The sequence below is a fragment of the Rhineura floridana genome, chromosome 3 (genome assembly GCF_030035675.1).
Source record: "Rhineura floridana isolate rRhiFlo1 chromosome 3, rRhiFlo1.hap2, whole genome shotgun sequence".
Lineage (NCBI taxonomy): Eukaryota > Metazoa > Chordata > Lepidosauria > Squamata > Rhineuridae > Rhineura > Rhineura floridana.
In genome coordinates this window covers 221,101,114-221,120,453 of record NC_084482.1, presented here as the reverse complement: position 1 = coordinate 221,120,453, position 19,340 = coordinate 221,101,114, and the positions used below count along the sequence as shown (strand labels likewise).

The following is a 19,340-nucleotide window of genomic DNA, read 5'->3' as shown; positions in this document are numbered from 1 at the left end:
GGTGGCAGATGATTGGGGTGGTGGCACTTCTGCCCCTCTGCTCTCCCTCCACCCTCTTCTGTGAGGCTACGCCATGGCAGGGATGGATCTGGTAATTTGCATCCCTTCCCCCATTTTCACATGGCAGTATCAGTGGACCAAGCAAGCAAGGAAAAGTCACATGAATGGAGGAGCACACAGGGGAATCCTACTTTGCAGGTATGGCAGCCATCATTTCCAATAAGGAGGTTGAGGCAGGCAGCAGCAGGTGGCAAGGTGCAGGTATTGCTGTTGCATTTCATAAAATGATAGAATGGTAGAGTTAGAAGGGGCCTACAAGGCCATTGTGTCCAAGCCCCTGGTGAATGCAGGAATCCAACGTAAAGCATACCCGTCAGGTGGCTGTCCAGCTGCCTGTTGAATGTCTCCCTAGGTAATTGGTTCCATTGTCGTACTGCTCTTGCAGTTAGGAAGTGTTTAATGTTTAGTCGAAATCTGGCTTCCTGCAACGTGAGCCCATTATTCTGTGTCCTGCACTCTGGGACGATCGAGAAGAGATCCCGGCCCTCTATGTGACAAGCTTTCATGTACTTGAAGAGTGCTATCATATCTCCAATCAGTCTTCTCTTCTACAGGTGAAACATGCCCAGTTCTTTCAGTCTCTCTTCATAGAGCATTGTTTCCAGTCCCCTGATCCTTCTTAAAGTGCCATGTCCAGAACTGGACGCAGTACTCAAGATAAGGCCTAACCGGTGCCGAATAGAGAGGAACTAATACTTTGCACGATTTGGAAACTACACTTCTGTTAATGCAGCTTAAAAGAGCATTTGCCTTTTTTGCAGCCACATCACATTGTTAGCTCATTTCAGCTTGTGATCAAGATCCAAGATCCTTCTTGCATGTAGGATTGATGAGCCAAGTATCTTCCATCTTATAAGTATGCATTTGGTTTTGGTTTTCCTAAGTGTCAAACTTTGCACTTATCACTGTCAAATTTCATACTGTTGTTTTCAGCCCAGCGCTCCAGCCTATCAAGGTCCCTTTGAATTTTGTTTCTGTCTTCCAGTGTATTAGCTGTGCCCCCAATTTTGTATCATCAGCAAATTTGATAAGCCTGCTCTGTACCTCCTCATCCAAATCGTTAATAAAAATTTTGAAGAGCACTGGGCCCAGGACCAAGCCCTGCAATACCTCGCAGTACCTCCCCCCACTTTGTGAAGGAACCATTGATAAACACTCTTTGGGTACAATGCTGTAGTCAACTGTGGATCCACCTGATATTTGTTCCATCCAACCCATTTGGGGGCCTTCCCAGCTTTCTCAGGCAAACATTGGTCTGGATGATGCAACTGCTGTCTTCACCTGTAATTCTAAATGCTCTTCAGCACTTGAAGAAAGTGAATTTGCTCTGCAAAGCAACCAAATGTATTTAGTACATTCCAAAATAAGCCCCCCTCTACAAGAATTCTAGCTGAACTTTTCTTGTTCGTTTCTCAAGGTTAATCCGAGTACCAGCCATCAAGTAATTTTAAGAGAGCAGCTCAGCCAAGGGAGTCAGCCTTTATTGTGAGTCAGCCTTAATTAACATAGAATATGAAGGGCTTCCTTTCAGTGACATACAGGCATACCCCGCTTTAACATACGCGATGGGACCGGAGCGTGTATGTAAAGTGAAAACGTACTTAAAGTGAAGCAATTGTGTATGCATGTACTGCACTGCAATCGCCACTAGATGGCAGGTGTACTCAGGGGACAAAACAACTGGAAGGCAGCGTTCCATTTCACCCTCTGACAACTGCCAGCATCACTGCCAACAAGAAGCTGTGTAAGACTTTGAACTATTTTAAGTATAACCTTTTAAAAATCTTCCTTTATTTTTATTTTTTTAATATATGAACTATTCCAGCATCGGGTGCCTTTTAAGGTGAGGAAATGTGAAAGGAACGACTTCAGGTTATTCCTTAGCTATTCATTCAGTGGAGTTATCTCTTTAGTCAAACTTGAGTAGTATTGTTCTTTGGAGATGATTTGATCAATTCCCAGTTATTGTTGGAATATATGTGGTTCAACTCCAACTTGTGGGTTGAGGTTACATGGAGTTAAAAGGGTAGCTTTTGGTTAGACCTCTTGGTTGCTAGGCTATACCTATCCCTTTGATCTCCTGCTGTCTCTCCCTTCCTGCTAGACTGATATGCAAAGGATGTTGATCCCAGTTCCTTCCCTCCTTCCCAGTCTTCTTTCTCTCGAGAGGGGAGCAGACATTTTTCCTTTGTCTCTCCCTCTCCTGCAAGCATGAGGGCAAGCACTGGGCTCAGTGTTTGTGCCTCCAGTTTAGCTAGCTAGATATAGGACTCTTTCCTATCAAGCATGTACTTCCAGAATAAAGTAGTTATTTCTTATTTTAAAGCTTAAAGTCTCTGTCTGACTAATTTGCAGGGAAGGTAGAATCTTAGCAAGGATTCAAACACACACACATAAGCTCGCTCAGAAATCTCCGTTCCCAGCATCGCAACTCTCCGACAGTTATTTCATATAACATGTCCCCACATTAGGAAACTACTTAAGCACATTGGAAAGGAAGGCTCTCATTGGACTACTTAATTTCAGGAACACTTACATAAGGAAACAAGAATTTAGTTACTGTAAACCACCCAGAGAGCTTCGGCTACGGGGCGGTATACAAGTATAAATAAATAAAATTAATTAATTAATTAATTAAAAGAAGCCTGGGAGAAGGGAAGAAACTCTTTTAATAACATACTCTTTGAAAATCTGATGCATTCAGCTGATTGCAAATGTTTATTGAAGTTTTTCCTTTTCGTCTTGCTTTTTTCCTTCTCTTCCCTCTGAAAACATTTATTACCATTACATTTTTGAGTAAATTAGGCATAGCAATGTAACTACTTTCTTTGCAGATTAGGTCTTTCTTTAAGACGGATGTTAGGTTGAGCACAAATTTAAGTTATTTTTTTTAATGAATGAATTTGGAACATTGAATTAAAATGAATGAATTTGGAACATCATTGGATTATTGGACTTGGCTAAAAACAAACGGAGAATGATGATGTTGATGATAATAGTTAGATTAATTTATTCTTGTTAATCAATTGAGCTATTGATTTTGCTAACCTATTTCCTATTAAATGAATTTATGTTAAAAAAATGTAACCGTCAGTTTCAAAGGTTTCTCTAAAGGCTGAGGAGGAGATTTGCCACTCCCCCTTTGATCAACTCTATTTACAATTTGAATTAAAAGCACCTGAGGTTCCTTGAAAACCCCTTTCTTCTTATTTGCTTGCTTGCTTAATTGGGTGTTAGAATAAATAAAATCAAAGCTGTCACTAGAAGCTAAAATAATGAAACTGAGGTTATCATACTTTGGACATATAATGAGAAGACATGATTCACTAGAAAAGACAATAATGCTGGAAAAAACAGACGGGAGTAGAAAAAGAGGAAGGCAAAAAGAGATGGATTGATTCCATAAAGGAAGCCACAGACCTGAACTTACAAGATCTGAACTGGGTGGTTCATGACAGATGCTCTTGGAGGTCACTGATTCATAGGGTCGCCATAAGTAGTAATCGACTTGAAGGCACATAACAACAACAACATGCACCATACTCTGAAAGGGGAAGGGGTAACAGGGCAGTTGACCATGGGCGTTTATGGATTTATCAGGCCCTATAAATAGGTCACTTTGAGATCTTGCCATGAGGACCACCAATTTGGATGGCTTTGAAAGAAGATTGGACAAATTCATGGAATGGAATGCCATCAATGGCTAATAGCCACAATTGCTCAGTTCTGCCTCCACTGTTGGAGGCAGTATGCTGGGAATTGCAACAGAGGAAGCCCCAACAACTACACTTTGGTACATATTGGACTAAGAGGGTTAGCCTGCCCAGTGGGGCATGCTGGGATGACTCCCTTCCTGACCCTCTCTCCTTTCATGGTATGACTTTAAAACAAGTGACTCTGAATTTCATGCCAAGTGGTGTGCTCCACACACACACCCTTTTCTTTTAGTTTCCTTTGCATAGCTACTTTTTATTTTAAGGTGTGAATGGGTTAATTCTCTATCTTTGGAGATGGCAGGTGTTGCCACCACTCACCATATGCTCAGAGGCATGTTACCAAATTCTTGCAAGCTACACAGCAAGAGGATTGGACTGTGAAAGACCAACCCAAATTGTGTTTGCATTTTGACCAATTTGTAGGCCAGTACAATATCTCAGAGAGGAGTTCAGATCTCCTGCTCCCCTGGTGCATTCACTGTAGCTGCCCAATTTTAAAGTTTGATAGAAATAGCTGTGGGCTATAGGTACATTCTTAAACTGCAAAGTATTTTGGCCTATTAGTGAATTTCCCTGCTTTTTAATCTGGGAGGTAAGAAATGGGATCCTGTGCAAGCTTGCTGAGAATGGATTGATCATTTGCATGCTTATTGAGTTCAGTGGGATTTACTCCCCTGCAATCATGCTCAGGATAGGTGAAACTGACCACATGGGATGTGGAGGGCAGGAGAAGGAAGAGGAGGGGAGGAAAGGCAGAGGGGAGGACTGGGATGTGGAGGGCAGGAGGCGGAGGGGAGGAGGACAGGTTTGATCATTTGCATATTTATTGAGTTCAGTGTGATTTACTCCCATGCAATCATGCTTAGGATAGGTAAAACTGACCGGGGGGGGAGGGAGGGAGGGCTGGAGTGGGCAGGGGAGGAGGAAGGAAGAGGGGGCAGGAGGAAGGGAGAGGAGAGGGGGAAAGCAGGTCTGATCATTTGCATGCATATTGAGTTCAATGGGATTTACTCCTATGCAATCATGGTTAGGATAGGAAAAACCGGCCATGGGGCAGGCAGAGGGGGAGGGGGAAGGAGCGTATTGGAAGGGGGCAAAGGAAGGGGGAGGGCAGGTTTGATCATTTGCATGCTTATAGAGTTCAATGGTATTTATTTCCCTGCAATCATGCTTAAGATAGGTAAAACTGACCATGGGAAGGAGGAAGAGTAGGGGGAAGGGGGGAATTGGAAGGGGATGGGTAGGGAGGGGCAAAGGAAGGCTGAGGGAAGGGGCAAGAGGGAGACGGGAGGGTGGGTTTGATCTAGGGTTGCCAGGCTCAGGGCATGAGAATGATTCTATATCTTTAAGAAAAGAGAAAATTCAGCCATGTACAGATTTTCTTGCAATGCTTTAATGGGAAAAACCACAAGGTGAAATTCTCCCTTTCCCCTGCACAACTTTTAAAGATATAGAAGACCTCTTGGAGGCTGGGCATGGCAACCCCAGTTTGATCATTTGCATACTTTTTGAGTTCAATGGGATTTATTTCTGTGCACTTATGTTTGAAAATGGAAATGGATTGCCTTCAAGTCGACTGAACTTATGGCGACCCTTTGAATTGGTTTTTCATGGTAAATGGTATTCAGAGGTGGTTTTACCATTGCCTTCCTCTGAGGCTGAGAGGCAGTGACTGGCCCAAGGTCGTCCAGTGAGCTTCATGGCTGTGTGGGGATTCGAACCCTGGTCTCCCAGGTCCTAGTCCAACACTGACCCGGTGGAGGGGAGGGGAGTGGGAGGAGATTGGGTGGGTGGGCACTGGGCAGAGGGGAAAACCCTTTCCTTTCCAAAAGGAGAACATTGTGAACAATATCATTTTTTTTTGCCTTTCCCCCACCTTTTTATTCTACAGCAGGCACATGTAGCCTCCTACCCAAATTTAAACCAAAGCTGTCCCTGGCCACATCCACACCAGGCCTTTATTTCACTTTGGACAGTCATGGCTTGTCTCAAAGAATCCTGGGAACTGTAGTTAGTGAAGGGTGCTGAGAGTTGCTAGGAGACGCCCTGTTCCCCTCACAGACCTTCAATCAGAGTGGCTGACTGTTAAACCAGTCTGGCCACTGGAGCTCTGTCAGTGGAATAGGAGTCTCCTCTCAGCACCCTTCACAAACTACACTTCCCAGGATTGTCTGGGGGAAGCCATGACTGTCTCAAGTGAAATCAGTCTGGTGTGGGTGTGGCCCCAATTAGCTAAGCTCAGCAGCTGTGAGGCTTGTAGAACACTCACAGTTGGTTCTTACTGAGCATTCCTGCCTTTATAATTGGCTTCCAGGCAATTTTTTTTAAACTTTTAAACTGCAGAAGATGAAGGTCAGAGTATGGGGCAAGGTCAGTATTAGGATTACAGATACTCTGTGAACATGGCTGATTTTTAATGAATTTCAACAGATTATGAGAACTCTCAGAGAAAAAAGTCCAAAAGGGCTCTGAGGTTTTTTTCTCTTTTTAGACTTTGAACTCTTGATTCTCTCTGACTGTTTTGGGTATCACCATGAAAATTGACAGGGTTGTTAAGCAAGCATTTCTGAGTTCAGGACTGTAAGTTTTGCAAGGTTTTGTTTTGAAATGAGCTTATGGGAAGCCTCAGAATGGCTTGGGGGGTATTTTCCATTTAACATTGCGGAATGTGAAAAATTCACTTTTGTGGCTGTATAATTTACTTAACCATTTATACCTAACATAGAAAAATGAAATCTTAGGTCCTTCTGTGCTATTTCCCCAGCCTGCAAGCCTAAGAACCCACACGAGAAAGCTTCTGATTCAATATTTTAGGATCAGAGAAGTAGATGGGACTTCTGATCCTGGAAACATTAAAGCAAATGATAAATGTCAATACAAGACCTGTACTTAATTCAAGAACTTTTATGCCAGCACATTAGCACTCTGAAGTAGATTGCTCGTCATTTGGCTAGCTTCAATCCAACTCGATTCACCTACGATGCAACCTTTTGTACTCCCCTGCCCCCCAATAAAAAAGAAAAAAAGGAAAAACCTAAAAAATAAAAAGCAACATGTGAAGCTACATCCAGAGCTCATTTTATTCAGAAGTTTTGGAGCTCCCAAGTGAATGATGTGCTGCAAGTATATATCCAAACTGGAGTACAGAAGTACTGGAGCAATCACTTTTCTTCAAAGCAAACTGAAACTGAACCAGTCATTTTGTGTATGAATGGTGTGAACCAAGGAAGACTTAAAATGGCAAAGACAAGCAGCTTTTTTGCTTCTTCTACAAATATTTTATTTCAGTTCTTAAAAGTCACAATGATACATAATATACTTTTATCAACATCAGATAATAGTTGTTACAAATATCTGGGGAATAGTACGGGGCAGTCTGAGGCAGGGCAAAAGTATAAATTCCTGAAAACCACATTTTTTTTATCGAAAGGATGAAGATACCAAGGTATAACTTCAAGATTGTTTTTAGCTAAATCCAAGGTACACAAGTCAACACTGAGAGTTTATAATGTTTAAAAATGCAACCTCTAGATAGACACCACAGAATTTAAGGAATCTTGCCTGGGCCATAACTCAAAATTATTTCATGGGGCCAGAACTACAAAACTGGGATAAATTTGCCAAGCATAGAAGAGGGGTCTTAACATTATTGGAGATTACTTTAAGCGCTCTCAGTAGCTTGTAACCTTACACTTCAGCATGGATTTTTTTTTAAAAAAAAAGATGCATTAGTTCCCCATTCAGAATTATAAACATATTGCCTATAACAGATTTCCCACTTTTTTAAAAAAAATCCTCCACCTCACCCCAGGTATTTAATTTCAATTTACAACCTTCTAAAGCCATCACATGCACTTGGGTACTTGCAAAATTTGGGTGCAGGGGTTTCACTCTTGCTAACCTAGAGAGGCCAAGCCTGAGACCTTGAGTGGGTGATTTCACAGGTACTCTGCTCAGCTGGTTGGTACTGCTTCCAAATGGAGCTAAAAAGATTGAAAAAGTACAATAAGAAAAAGTAGACTAGCATCTCTCATTCATACCTTGTTTCCTTTTCACTTGTGAACTCTTTAAGTAAACACACAAGCTCATCTTCAGTACACTCTCCTTTGAGCTCATTTTTTCTCTCCAGAGGACGCTTCAGAATACACATTTAATCTATCTATACAAATGTAAGTGTGTTGTAAACTTTAAAGGAAGACTCTGCATGCCACCTAGTTCTGCTCATACATATCGAAGTTCCTACAGCCCTCATCGAACCTGATGTTGTAGCAGCCTCCCTTAAAAAAAGGCCCATCTCAAAACAGAGTGAGAGAAAAAAGCAATATGTAAGCTAAGCCATGTTCTCAATAACCTAGGAGATAGAACAAACTCCCTAAAAATGAAAATACAGTAGGGCCTCGCTTGTCAGCACCCCCCTTTTTAGCGTTCCGCTAATACGGTGATGCCAGTGGGGCGATCAGCTGTAGCACGGGGAGCTCCAGCCGCCGCGTTCCAGCTGACAGGGATCAGCTGTAGTGCAAGAGCTCCCCGCGCTACAGTTGATCTTGCGCCCCAGCTGCTCAACTGTAGCGCGCAATCAGCTACAGATCCCTATCAGATGGAGCACGGCAGCTGGAGCTCCCCATGCTACAGCTGATTGCGTGCTAAAGCTTCCCATTTGCTACCAGGCCAAGTTCAAGGTTCTAATTTTGGTGTACAAAGCCCTATACAGTTTGGGACCAGGATACCTGAAAAACCATCTTACCCCTTATATACCCAGTCGATCACTGTGCTCTGCAGGTGAGGGCCTCCTGCAGATACCATCTTATCAGGAGGTCCGTTCTGCACAACATAGGAAACGAACCTTTAGTGTGGCTGCACCTACCCTGTGGAAGCTGGTATGGAGAACAAGTCTTATGAGGAAAGGTTGAAGGAACTTGGCATGTTGAGTCTGGTGAAGAGAAGGCTGAGGGGTGACATGATTGCACTCTTTAAGTACCTGAAGGGCTGTCACATAGAGGAGGGTACAGATTTGTTCACTGCTGCCCCAGAGGGTAGGACTAGGTCTAATGGTTTTAAGTTGCAGGAGCGTAGATTCAGATTGGACATTAGAAGGAACTTCTTGACAGTAAGGGCAGTTCGGCAATGGAACCGACTGCCTAGGGAGGTGGTGGGATCCCCTTCGCTGGATGTCTTCAAGCAGAGGCTGGACAGCTGTCTGCGGGAGATGCTCTAGCTGTGGATTTCCTGCTGTGAGCAGGAGGTTGGACTCGATGGCCTACAAGGCCCCTTCCAACTCTATGATTCTATGAATTCCCTCCCCTTGAATATTAGGCAGGGGCCGTCTCTGCTATCTTTTCGGCACCTTTTGAAGACCTTCCTCTTTCAACAAGCCTTTTAAGTAGAGACCTATCTCAGTCTGCGTTGGAACTGCTTTTTAATATGTTCTTAACCTTTGCTTTTAAAAACGTTTTTAATCTTAGAAGATGTTTTGAAAGCTTTTTTTAAGTCATGTTTTTGACGATGTTTTGTTTTAATGTGTTTTAAAGTTTGTTTTTAAGACGTTTTAATGTTTTCAGTGTTGGGCTCCTGCTGGAAGGGCGGGATATAAATCAAATTTTTATTTTTATTACTATATTGTTAGTTTTTCATGTAATACTCTTGGTTCATGGAAAACAGAACATAATAGAAAGACATATGAATGAAAAGCACATCAATTTTATTTTATTTATTTAAGCTATCTGTATACCGTTTAATCACCAGAATTTGTCAGCAGCAAATTGATCTTATTCTGATTTTGACTCTTTGTAAGCTGTCCTGAGAACTCATTAAAGGTAGTGTATAAATTCCTATTTAAATAGTAAACATCCAATCATTTGGAGACTTGAAAGCAAGAACGGGAACACTGACATAAATCAGAAGAAATGTGTCACCTGCAAATGCACTTTGTTACCAGATGCATCTAGATCAAGCCTTCCCCTACATGACAGTTTACGTTGTCATGACCTTTTTGTTAAACAATAAGCTAAATTTGAGAAATACGGGGGTGGGAAGTTGATTACTATTTCACATAGCACTAGTGTAAGAGGGCACAAAGAGAAAGTACCACTTAGGTTTAAAATAAGTAATATTTTACCTATACCACACATACCTCTTAAAAGCAGAGGCAGGAAAGCTTAGCATTTTAACGGCACTCAGGAAATAATTAAACCTGCTTACCTATCGCATTCTTTTTTGATTTGGAATGCTTTTCCGCCCCAGCATTTAACTTCCTTCCTTTCCCCCTATTTTCTATAGCTTTCTTCTTTACAATGAATTCACCACAATCATCTTCACTGAGGTTGGAAGCACTCACAGATTCTTCAGCTGAAATGAGAAATGGCATGGAAATTAATGGTGATAGCTGGCAAGTATTAACAAGGCAATCCCACTGTGGGTACTTTACTCCTTAGTAAGTGTATTTAGGACTGTAACTTACAGGGCAATCCTATACATGTCTAATCAGAAGCATGTGCTCCTGAACTTGCACCTAAATCATAGATAGGATGCAGTACCATACATATTTAAGATAGAGAATAGGTAATGTAGGACAGGGCCTATCTTAATTTTTATAGTTATCAATATAATTAACTGAACTTTGAATAAGGTACTTCACTGTAGCTAAAATGGCACATTTCAGAATTTCCACTTCTGCGTTGCACCAACTATGGAGTAGCTCACATTGTATTTTGTGATTTGCATTCAACATCAATATTTCATCTAATAATATTCTTGGTAAAAAAAATAAAATTAAAATATATAAATCCTTTTTATTTCTGGTCTTCTGTACATGTAGGACTGTAGGGCATGTAAGCGGTCAATCTGTAAGCATCTTGAAAACAATGCAATGATTACTAGAAGCCAACATGGATTTATCAAGAACAAACCCTGCCAGACTAATCTTATCTCATTTCTGATCCAGTAACCTCCCTGGTAGACTGTGGGAATGCTGTGGACATAATATATCTCGACTTCAGCAAAGCTTTTGACAAAGTGCCCCATGATATTCTGCTTAGCAAGCTAGCTAAATGTGGGCTGGATGGATCAGGTGGATCCACGGTTGGCTCCAGAATCATACTCAAAGAGTGCTTATCAATGGTTCCTTCTCAAACTTTGGGGAGGTAAGGAGCAGGGTACTACAGGGCTCGGTCCTGGGCCCAGTGCTCTTCAATATTTTCATTAATGACTTCAATGAAAAGGTGCAGGGAATGCTTATCAAATTTGCAGATGATACAAAATTGGGAGGGATAGCTAATACCCTGTAAGACAGAAACAAAATTCAAAGTGATCTTGATAGGCTGGAACATTGGGGTCTAGACAGAATGAAATTTAACATGCAGAAGTGCAAAGTTCTACATCCAGGAAAAATCTCTAGTGCACACTTATATGATGGGGGATAGTTAGCTCAGTGCTACTACATGTGAGAAGGAACTTGGAATTGTCGTTCATCACAAGCTGAATATGAGCCAACAGTGTGATGTGGCTGCAAAAAAGGCAAATGCTCTATTAGGCTGCATTAACAGAAGTATAGTTTCCAAATAGTGTGAAGTACTAGTTCCCCTCTATTCAGCACTGGTTAAGCCTCGGCTTGAGTAGTGCATCCAGTTCTGGTCTCCACACTTTAAGAAGGATGCAGACAAACTGGAACAGGTTCAGAGGAAGACAACAAAGATGATCAGGGGACTGGAAACAAAGCCTATGAGGAGAGACTGAAAGAACTGGGCATGCTTAGACTGGAGAAGAGAAACCTGACGGGAGATATGATAGCACTCTTCAAGTACTTGAAAGATTGTCACACAGAGGAGGGCCAGGATATCTTCTCGATCATGCCAGAGTGCAGGACATGGAATAATGGGCTCAAGTTGCAGGAAGCCAGATTTCAAATAAACATCAGGAAAAGTTTACTAACTGTTAGGGTGCTACAACAATGGAACCAACTACCTAGGCAGGTGGTGAGCTCTCCAACACTGGAGGCATTCAAGAGGCAGCTGGACAGCCATCTGTCAAAAATGCTTTAATTTGGATTTCTGCACTGAGCAGGGGGTCAGACTTGATGGCCTTATAGGCCCCTTCCAACTTTACTATTCTATGATTCTATGACTGCAGCCCAAACCTAGGTATGGAACAAACCATCACTATCCAGAAGTGTCAACTATTTTTTAAAAAAGGAAGAAGTACTAGAGAGGAGCATTTCTGTCGTTATCACCTTGTCCCTGTGAATCTTGTACTTCATGGTTGCTTCCTGGTGATTCATTCACTGATAATGCTAAGGCGACCTCCAAGTCTCTCTGATAAAGTCTGTGATCCAAGGCAACTCTGAAATAATTTGAAAACCAATTTTGGAAAACACATTATCCATATGTAAGTTTATTAACCCCAGTACCAATAAAAAAAAAAAAAAAACTAATTCAGGATCTGAAACCAACTTTAAATTCTGGTTCTAGATTTTATAACCGTCCCAATGGTTAAGATCAGTGCCAGAGAACAGCAGTTAAGACAGGCAAGGGAAATTCACTCCACTGATGGGAAGGAGCTTGCATCCCTGAGGTTTGGTACCCGTTTCTTAACGTAAGCTACGAGGGAACCAGTATTGTGTCTGAACTGGCCCTGTGAGTCACAATCAAACACATAAGCACATGTAAAATGAACTCGTATCAGACCACATTCTATTTCTTTGTTACTTTGAATGCTAGGAAGAGTCACAATGGACTTATTCTCAATTTTGTCTTCCTTTGTCTTACCTTTTGTTGGGTGTTGCCTTCTGTAACTGAATCTCCTCTTTGGAGGGCTTCTTTTGCTGTACCGTTTTCTCTTTCATTGACCCAGAACATACCCTCTTTGATTTTTTGCTTGAAGGTATAGCTGCATCTGCAAAATCATCATCTGCATAGCAGAAGCACATTAGACACAAACTTCAACAGTGCACGCTCAGCCATTAGGAATCCAACACTTTCATAATATGTACTGTTCATGTATTGTAAGGAATGCAGCCTAATATAGCATTTGCCTTTTTTGCAGCCACTTCACACTGTTGGCTCACATACAGCTTGTGATCAACGACAATCCCAAGAGCCTTCTCACATGTCGTACTGCTGAGAAGGGAACCTCTGGCCCATGGGCCAATCTTGACCCACCAGGTGGTTCAATTTCACCTGCGAGACCATTTCCCCCAGCTACCCCCACATGTCAATCAGCTGATTAGAGACTATCAAATTCTGCTTAATTTGGCTGGCTGCAGGGAACAGGCATGCACAGCCAAAGAAAGCCTGCTACATGCAGGGTTCTTTCTCCCTCCCCCTCCCCAGGGGAGGGCAGAAAAAAAGCACTTTGCAAGTCCTATGAGTGACACTTCCCAAAGGACTAATTTTTCCCTGGGGTGGGGGAAGGAGGAAGAAAGAAGCCAGCATTTAAAAGGCTTTCTTTGCCTAAATGTAAATGTACTGCCTTCAAGTCGATTCTCCTCACCCTCTGCAGGGCCCCAATTTGCTCCCTCTGACAGCAAAATGTGTGGACCCTCTTTGACTGGTACACCCACAGACAGTGACTCCCTAACACATGCAGATATTTTTTTTTACCAAGTAAAAAGAGCAAAAAGATTCCTCAAAATAGGAAGGAAAGCAAATGGACTTCCATAAACTGAGATTAGTGTCCAATGTGGAGAGAAAATCAGTCAGTAATCATGTGAAAATGGAAATGGGCTGCCTTCAAGTCGATCCCGACTTATGTCGACCCTATGAATAGGGTTTTCATGGTAAGTGGTATTGAGAGGGGGTTTATTGCCTTCCTCTGAGGCTGAGAGGCAGTGACTGGCCCAAGGTCACCCAGTCAGCTTCATGGCTGAGTGGGGATTCGAACCCTGGTCTCCCAGGTTTTGGTTCAACACTCTAACCACTACACCATACTGTAATGGGAACAGGTGCACCCAGCCAAACTGAGCATAATTTAGCCCTTACTTGTCAACTGATGAGTGAAGCTAAATCCTATTCAGTTTGCCATACACAACCAAAGAAAACCTTTTTAAATACAAGCTTCTTTCTCCCCACCTCCCCAAGAGGAAAAAGAAACGCTTTGCCAATCCCATACTCAGTACTTCCCCAAACACTGAGCGATGGCCCTTGTGCCGAGGTTCCCAAGCACCTGCCAGCCAGGGATTTTGATAGGTGGGTGAGACACCTCACACGGCAATCATGTGATGTTATAATGACATCACATGATTGACAGGTAGGTAGCCCCGCTCATCCATCAATTTGGGGCCATGAGGCCAATCCTGATAAAGATCTGGCCCATGGAGCCAAAAAGGTTCCCTACCCCTATTCTAGAGCTTTAGATCTTCTACAGTAATCCAGTATGACTGAAAATAAAATACAGGGAGGCATTATTATCACATTCATGGCAGAGCAAGGACAAGCACAAAGGAATGAGGAACACACTCCTCTACTTGAAATTACTCTTTCCCAAGAGGCACCCACTACAAGGTGTGAGTGAAAGACACTGAAATGGGGTGTTGCCTCCTTCCCTTGCAACTTTTCAGCTGAGGGAGGAGAAAGGGGGAAGCTTGCTGCACCCAGAGTTACGAACTCCATCTCTCCAACATCCCAAATTCAGAAGCCAGGTTATCTCACATAAAGCAGTCTAGCAATACCTGTTCAGAACTTTGAAAAATCCCTCCTAACTGGCAATGACTCACTGGGAAGGAGGAGCCACTGGCCAACTATGTTCTTTTGCCATTTATTTTTATTAATATCTCTCATCTACCCAGCTAATTTTTCAAGCCCTGCTAGCTTTCATTGTGCATCAGGAAAAAGCCTTCTAAAGCGGCAGACTTGCTTTTCACAAGAGAGGTCAAATTTCCAGAAATATTGAAGCCATGGAGGAAAAATATGGAAATTTAGGGAGAAATTGAAAAATGTTTTTTAAGCATCCTTTACAGATTGAAAGTCACTTTGTTACTTTGGGAACATAAAACATAGGATGTATAACTTGGTTTTGTATATTAGATTCATGTTTTGTATAGTGGTTAGAGTGTTGGACTACGACCTGGGAGACCAGGGTTCGAATCCCCACACAGCCATGAAGCTCACTGGGCTTGCCTAATCAGGGGGCTACGCCCACACCAGACCTTGATTTCACTTGAGACAGTCATGGCTCCCTCAAAGAATCCTGGGAAGTGTAGTTTATGAAGGGTGCTGAGAGGAGACTCCTATTCCACTGACAGAGCTCCAGCGGCCAGACTGGTTTAACAGTCAGCCACTCTGATTGAAGGTCTGTGAGGGGAACAGGGCGTCTCCTAGCAACTCTCAGCACCCTTCACTAACTACACTTCCCAGGATTCTTTGAGAGAAGCCATGACTGTCCAAAGTGAAATAAAGGCCTGGTGTGGATGTGGCCAGGGAAAAATTTAAATTTAGGTGGGAGGCTACATGTGCCTGCTGTAGAATAAAAAGGTGGGGGAAAGCCTGGAAAAGAATGATTCTGTTTACAATGTTTTCCTTTTGCAAAGGAAAGGGGCTTCCCTTCTGCCCAGTGCCCACCCACCCAATCTCCTCCCCTCCCACTCCCTGCCCTTTTCCTGGGTCAGTGTTGGACTACGACCTGGGAGAACAGGGTTCGAATCCCCACACAGCCATGAAGCTGACTGGGTGACCTTGGGCCAGTCACTGCCTCTTAGCCTCAGAGGAAGACAATGGTGAAATAACCTCTGAATACCATTTACCATGAAAACCCTATTCAAAGGGTCGCCATAAGTCGGAATCGACTTTGAGCAGTCCATTTTTTCATTTTTGTATTAAACGTACAGTTTATTCAGACAATAATGACTGAATTTTTACTTCTTAATTTTTTTAAAAAAAGTGTTACAAATGAAGCTATAAGCTGCTAACGTATGTAGCATTTCTTCAGTTTTGGAGGAGCAGGCATAAGACAATTAAAAACTGGATAAACCATCAACATTACAGTAAAACAAAGAATTATTAAAACTATTGTGTGTCTCTAGTCCTCCACAGTATCAAGCAGACATACAGCACTAGAAGCATAGGAGGCTGCCTTATACTGAGAAGGACCATTGGTTCATCTACCTCAGTAACATCTACGCTGACTGGACAACTGCACTGGCTTCTGGCATGCTTCTGAGCCCAATTCAAAGTACTGGTGTTGACTTTTAAAGGTCTTTACAGCTTCAGATGCTGATGGAGATCTCTGATTCATAGGGTCGCCATAAGTCGTAGTCGACTTGAAGTAGGGTTGCCAGGTTCATGGCCTGAGGCTGACCCTGTATCTTTAGGAGAAGAGAAAGTCAGCCAAGTGCAGGTGTTCTTGCAACTCTGTAATGGGAAAAACCGCAAGGTGGAATTCTCCCTTCCCCCTCCACAACTTTTAAAGATACAGAAGACCTCTTGGTTGCCAGGCCCTGGATACAATTTTATTATGTGCATGTTATTAACTCCTTTATTAACTTAAATTTCAAGTTTGTCCTCAGACACAAGTTGAACATAGATGAGAAGGGCACCCAAATGTAGAAAGATACAGAAGACCTCTTGGAGGCTGGGCCTGGCAACCAAGAGGTCTTCTGTATCTTTAAAAGTTGTGCAAGGGGAAGGAAGAATTCCACCTTGTGGTTTTTCCCATTACAGGGTTGCAAGAACACCTGCATTTGGCTGACTTTCTTTTCTCCTAAAGATACAGGATCAGTCTCAGGCCCTGAACCTGGCAACCCTAACTTGAAGGCACATAACAACAAACTGTTTCAGATCTCAAGGAACCATTGTTCCCAACTGAACTTGCCTGGATACTTTCCCAGAGGCCCTTCTTTGGGTCAGCCTGCCATTGGAGGTGAGGCAGGTAGCGATATGAAGTGGTGAGTTTGTTTGTATGAAGATCCTGTCTTTGAAATGTCTGCTTAGGGAGACTCAACTGGCATCAACATTTATTTATTTTTAGGCCCCAGATGAAGACCTTGTTAGATACTGCTTTAACAATGGTTTCAGTCTTGCTAGACCTGGTTTTTATTTGATTTTGATATTTATTTTTACTATTCAGCTAATTTTATTCTATTTCTGTTTTAAACTTCTTAGCTAGCTTCCTGGTTTTTTTGGCACTGAGTTCCACATTACATAATTATTGAAAATGAAATCTGTCCCTTTTTGGCATGAAGGAATGGAACCATGAATGACTTACCATCATCATCTGCACTGCCAAACTGAGAATAATCAACTGCTTTCTTATTCCTGGGAGAATAAAACATACAAACACACAATAGGCATCAGTTTTTGTCTGACCATGGAACTACAAGTTTAGCAAAACAACAACAACCCTGGTGTGTGTGTGCATGTGAGTCAGGATAGAAGCTTAAAGCGGCAGCTCAATATCACGCTCGGCCTTATCAATGAAAACAGCACTTTCCTGGTAAGACTCACAAACAATAAGCCCTCAACTCATTAGCTATCAGAGCACCTTCAGGCATCTGCAAAATCAGTTCCCCCCCCCCCTTAAACCCTTATTTAAAAATTGCCCTCAGTGCAATCTAAGATGGTGGCTAAAGGCACAAAAACAGGCAAAGAAAAGTGGTGTCCTATAGTGTGGTGTAGTGGTTAAGGTGTTGGACTACGACCTGGGAGACCAGGGTTCGAATCCCCACACAGCCATGAAGCTCACTGGGTGACCTTGGGCTAGTCACTGCCTCTCAGCCTCAGAGGAAGGCAATGGTAAACCCCCTCTGAATACTGCTTACCATGAAACCCCTATTCATAGGGTCACCATAAGTCGGAATTGACTCAAAGGCAGTCCATGAACAGCCTCTGTCATGTACCACCCTGTTCAGATCTTGTAAGTTCAGGTCTGTGGCTTCCTTTATGGAATCAATTCATCTCTGGTTCGGCCTTCCTCTTTTTCTACTTCCAGCCAGTGTCGTGTAGTGGTTAAGGTGTTGGACTACGACCAGGGAGAACAGGGTTCGAATCCCCACACAGCCGTGAAGCGCACTGGGTGACCTTGGGCCAGTCACTGCCTCTCAGCCTCATGAAAACCCTATTCATAGGGTCGCCATAAGTCGGAATCGACTTGAAGGCAGTAGATTTAAGTTTTTTAGAAAGCAACAGCTAAGTGATTTGGCGAATGAATAAGGGGATGCATTTCCAGAAAGAAGGCACGGCCACGGAAAGAAGCCCTGCTCCCGCCTACTACACTTGAAAAAAAGTGAGGATTCTGTAAGCAGACCCACTAAAGATCTCAATAGTTTGGCAACCAGCTATCCTGAGCCTAGGCGGTTTAGGGCTTCACAGCTGAAAAACAACGCTTACAAAGCAATTTCTTCCGAAAGGAATTCTATCCATTACTGTCTTCTCTTTGCTTCGTTCCTCCACAAACGTAACAAAGTTACCTCGTTTTTCAAAACTTTCTCCTCTTCCTCCGACACAAGAAAACGTGGCGCAATTAACACACTCACCTCCGCGCTGACGGCGCCATCGTACTGGGCAAGTCTTCAGTCGGCCATCAATTCATAATTCGCGCGCAGGAAGGCTGGAGGGAAAGGAGGTGAGCCGCCCTTCCCGGAGAACATTCAACGGGCCATGCAGAAGCTTTGCGCGCTATTCAGCTGCGCGCGGACGCGTTGATGTCCGGAGCAGTGAAAGGCAGTTGCTCCTCTGTAAGTGTAGCAGTAAGTCGTATAGAAAATGGACTTTCCCTCAAAGGAAAGAAACAAGTTTAAAAGAACCCTGAGCGTGAGTCTAATTTTTCAGCCCAAGAAGAAACTATCAACTTAACGTTCTTATCTCTATGGGGGGAAATGGGACTTCTTCCGCTTTGCACTGCGCCTGCTCTTATCTTCCTATGGGGTTTTATATCGAAGCAAAGCCGAAAAGGCCCTATTACCGCCACCTACTGACGACAGAAGGAAAACACACACACAAAAACTAATCGCAATAAACGAACCAATCTACATTCTTGCATAAATCACCAAATGGCAGATACTGTAACACTAAAGTCGGCACATTACAGTCCCTGAGAAGGACTCCCAAGTCCCCCACCGGAGCTCCTCTATCAGCTAGCAAACTAATAAAAACCTGCCTTTCGTCTCTATATTGTGAACAATCCCATAGGGTATGGTCTACCGTTTCACACACCCCACAAACATCACAAATATCCGAAATCGTTTGCGCCATAATGCTCAAAATTCTGCAACAAAGGCTCTTATCATATATGGAGCGAGAAATGCCAGACGTCCAAGCTGGATTTAGAAAGAGAAGAGGCACCAGAGATCGTATCGCAAACATACGTTGGATAATGCAACGGAGCAAGGAATTTCAGAAGAAAATCACCCTGTGCTCTATAGATTACAGCAAAGCCTTTGAATGTGTAGATCATGAAAAACTATGGAATGCTTTAAAAGAAATGGGGGTGCCACAGCATCTGATTGTCCTGATGCGCAACCTATACTCTGGACAAGAGGCTACTGTAAGGACAGAATATGGAGAAACCGATTGGTTCCACATCGGAAAAGGTGCGAGACGGGTGTATTTTATCACCGTATTTGTTTAATCTGTATGCAGA

General features: G+C 42.9%; 1 protein-coding gene across 2 annotated transcripts; it reads right to left on the bottom strand.

Annotated features, from left to right (window-relative positions):
* Positions 1-7,040: 7,040 nt before the first annotated feature.
* Positions 7,041-18,613, bottom strand: LOC133381702 (RAD51-associated protein 1-like). Of its 2 annotated transcripts, none has more exons than XR_009761710.1 (6): positions 18,169-18,613; positions 16,968-17,017; positions 12,536-12,677; positions 12,001-12,110; positions 9,975-10,121; positions 7,041-7,759 (listed from the first exon to the last, which is right to left on the bottom strand). XR_009761710.1 is itself a non-coding variant. In XM_061621107.1 (6 exons), exons 1-6 carry the CDS (start codon positions 18,252-18,254, stop codon positions 7,560-7,562), a joined length of 669 nt encoding a protein of 222 aa, XP_061477091.1. In that variant the 5' UTR covers positions 18,255-18,612; the 3' UTR covers positions 7,041-7,559. The 2 variants fall into 2 exon arrangements, 1 of the variants encoding a protein (XP_061477091.1); XM_061621107.1 differs by having other exon boundaries at positions 18,235-18,612.
* Between the last annotated feature and the right edge of the window lie 727 nt (positions 18,614-19,340).

Coding starts and splice junctions, on each gene's coding strand:
- LOC133381702 (XM_061621107.1), bottom strand. CDS start 18,254: ATGGCGCCGTCAGCGCGGAG. Junction 12,678..16,967: donor TGGCAGTGCAGATGATGATG/GTAAGTCATTCA, acceptor TCTGCTATGCAG/ATGATGATTTTGCAGATGCA. Junction 12,111..12,535: donor AAGGCAACACCCAACAAAAG/GTAAGACAAAGG, acceptor AAATTATTTCAG/AGTTGCCTTGGATCACAGAC.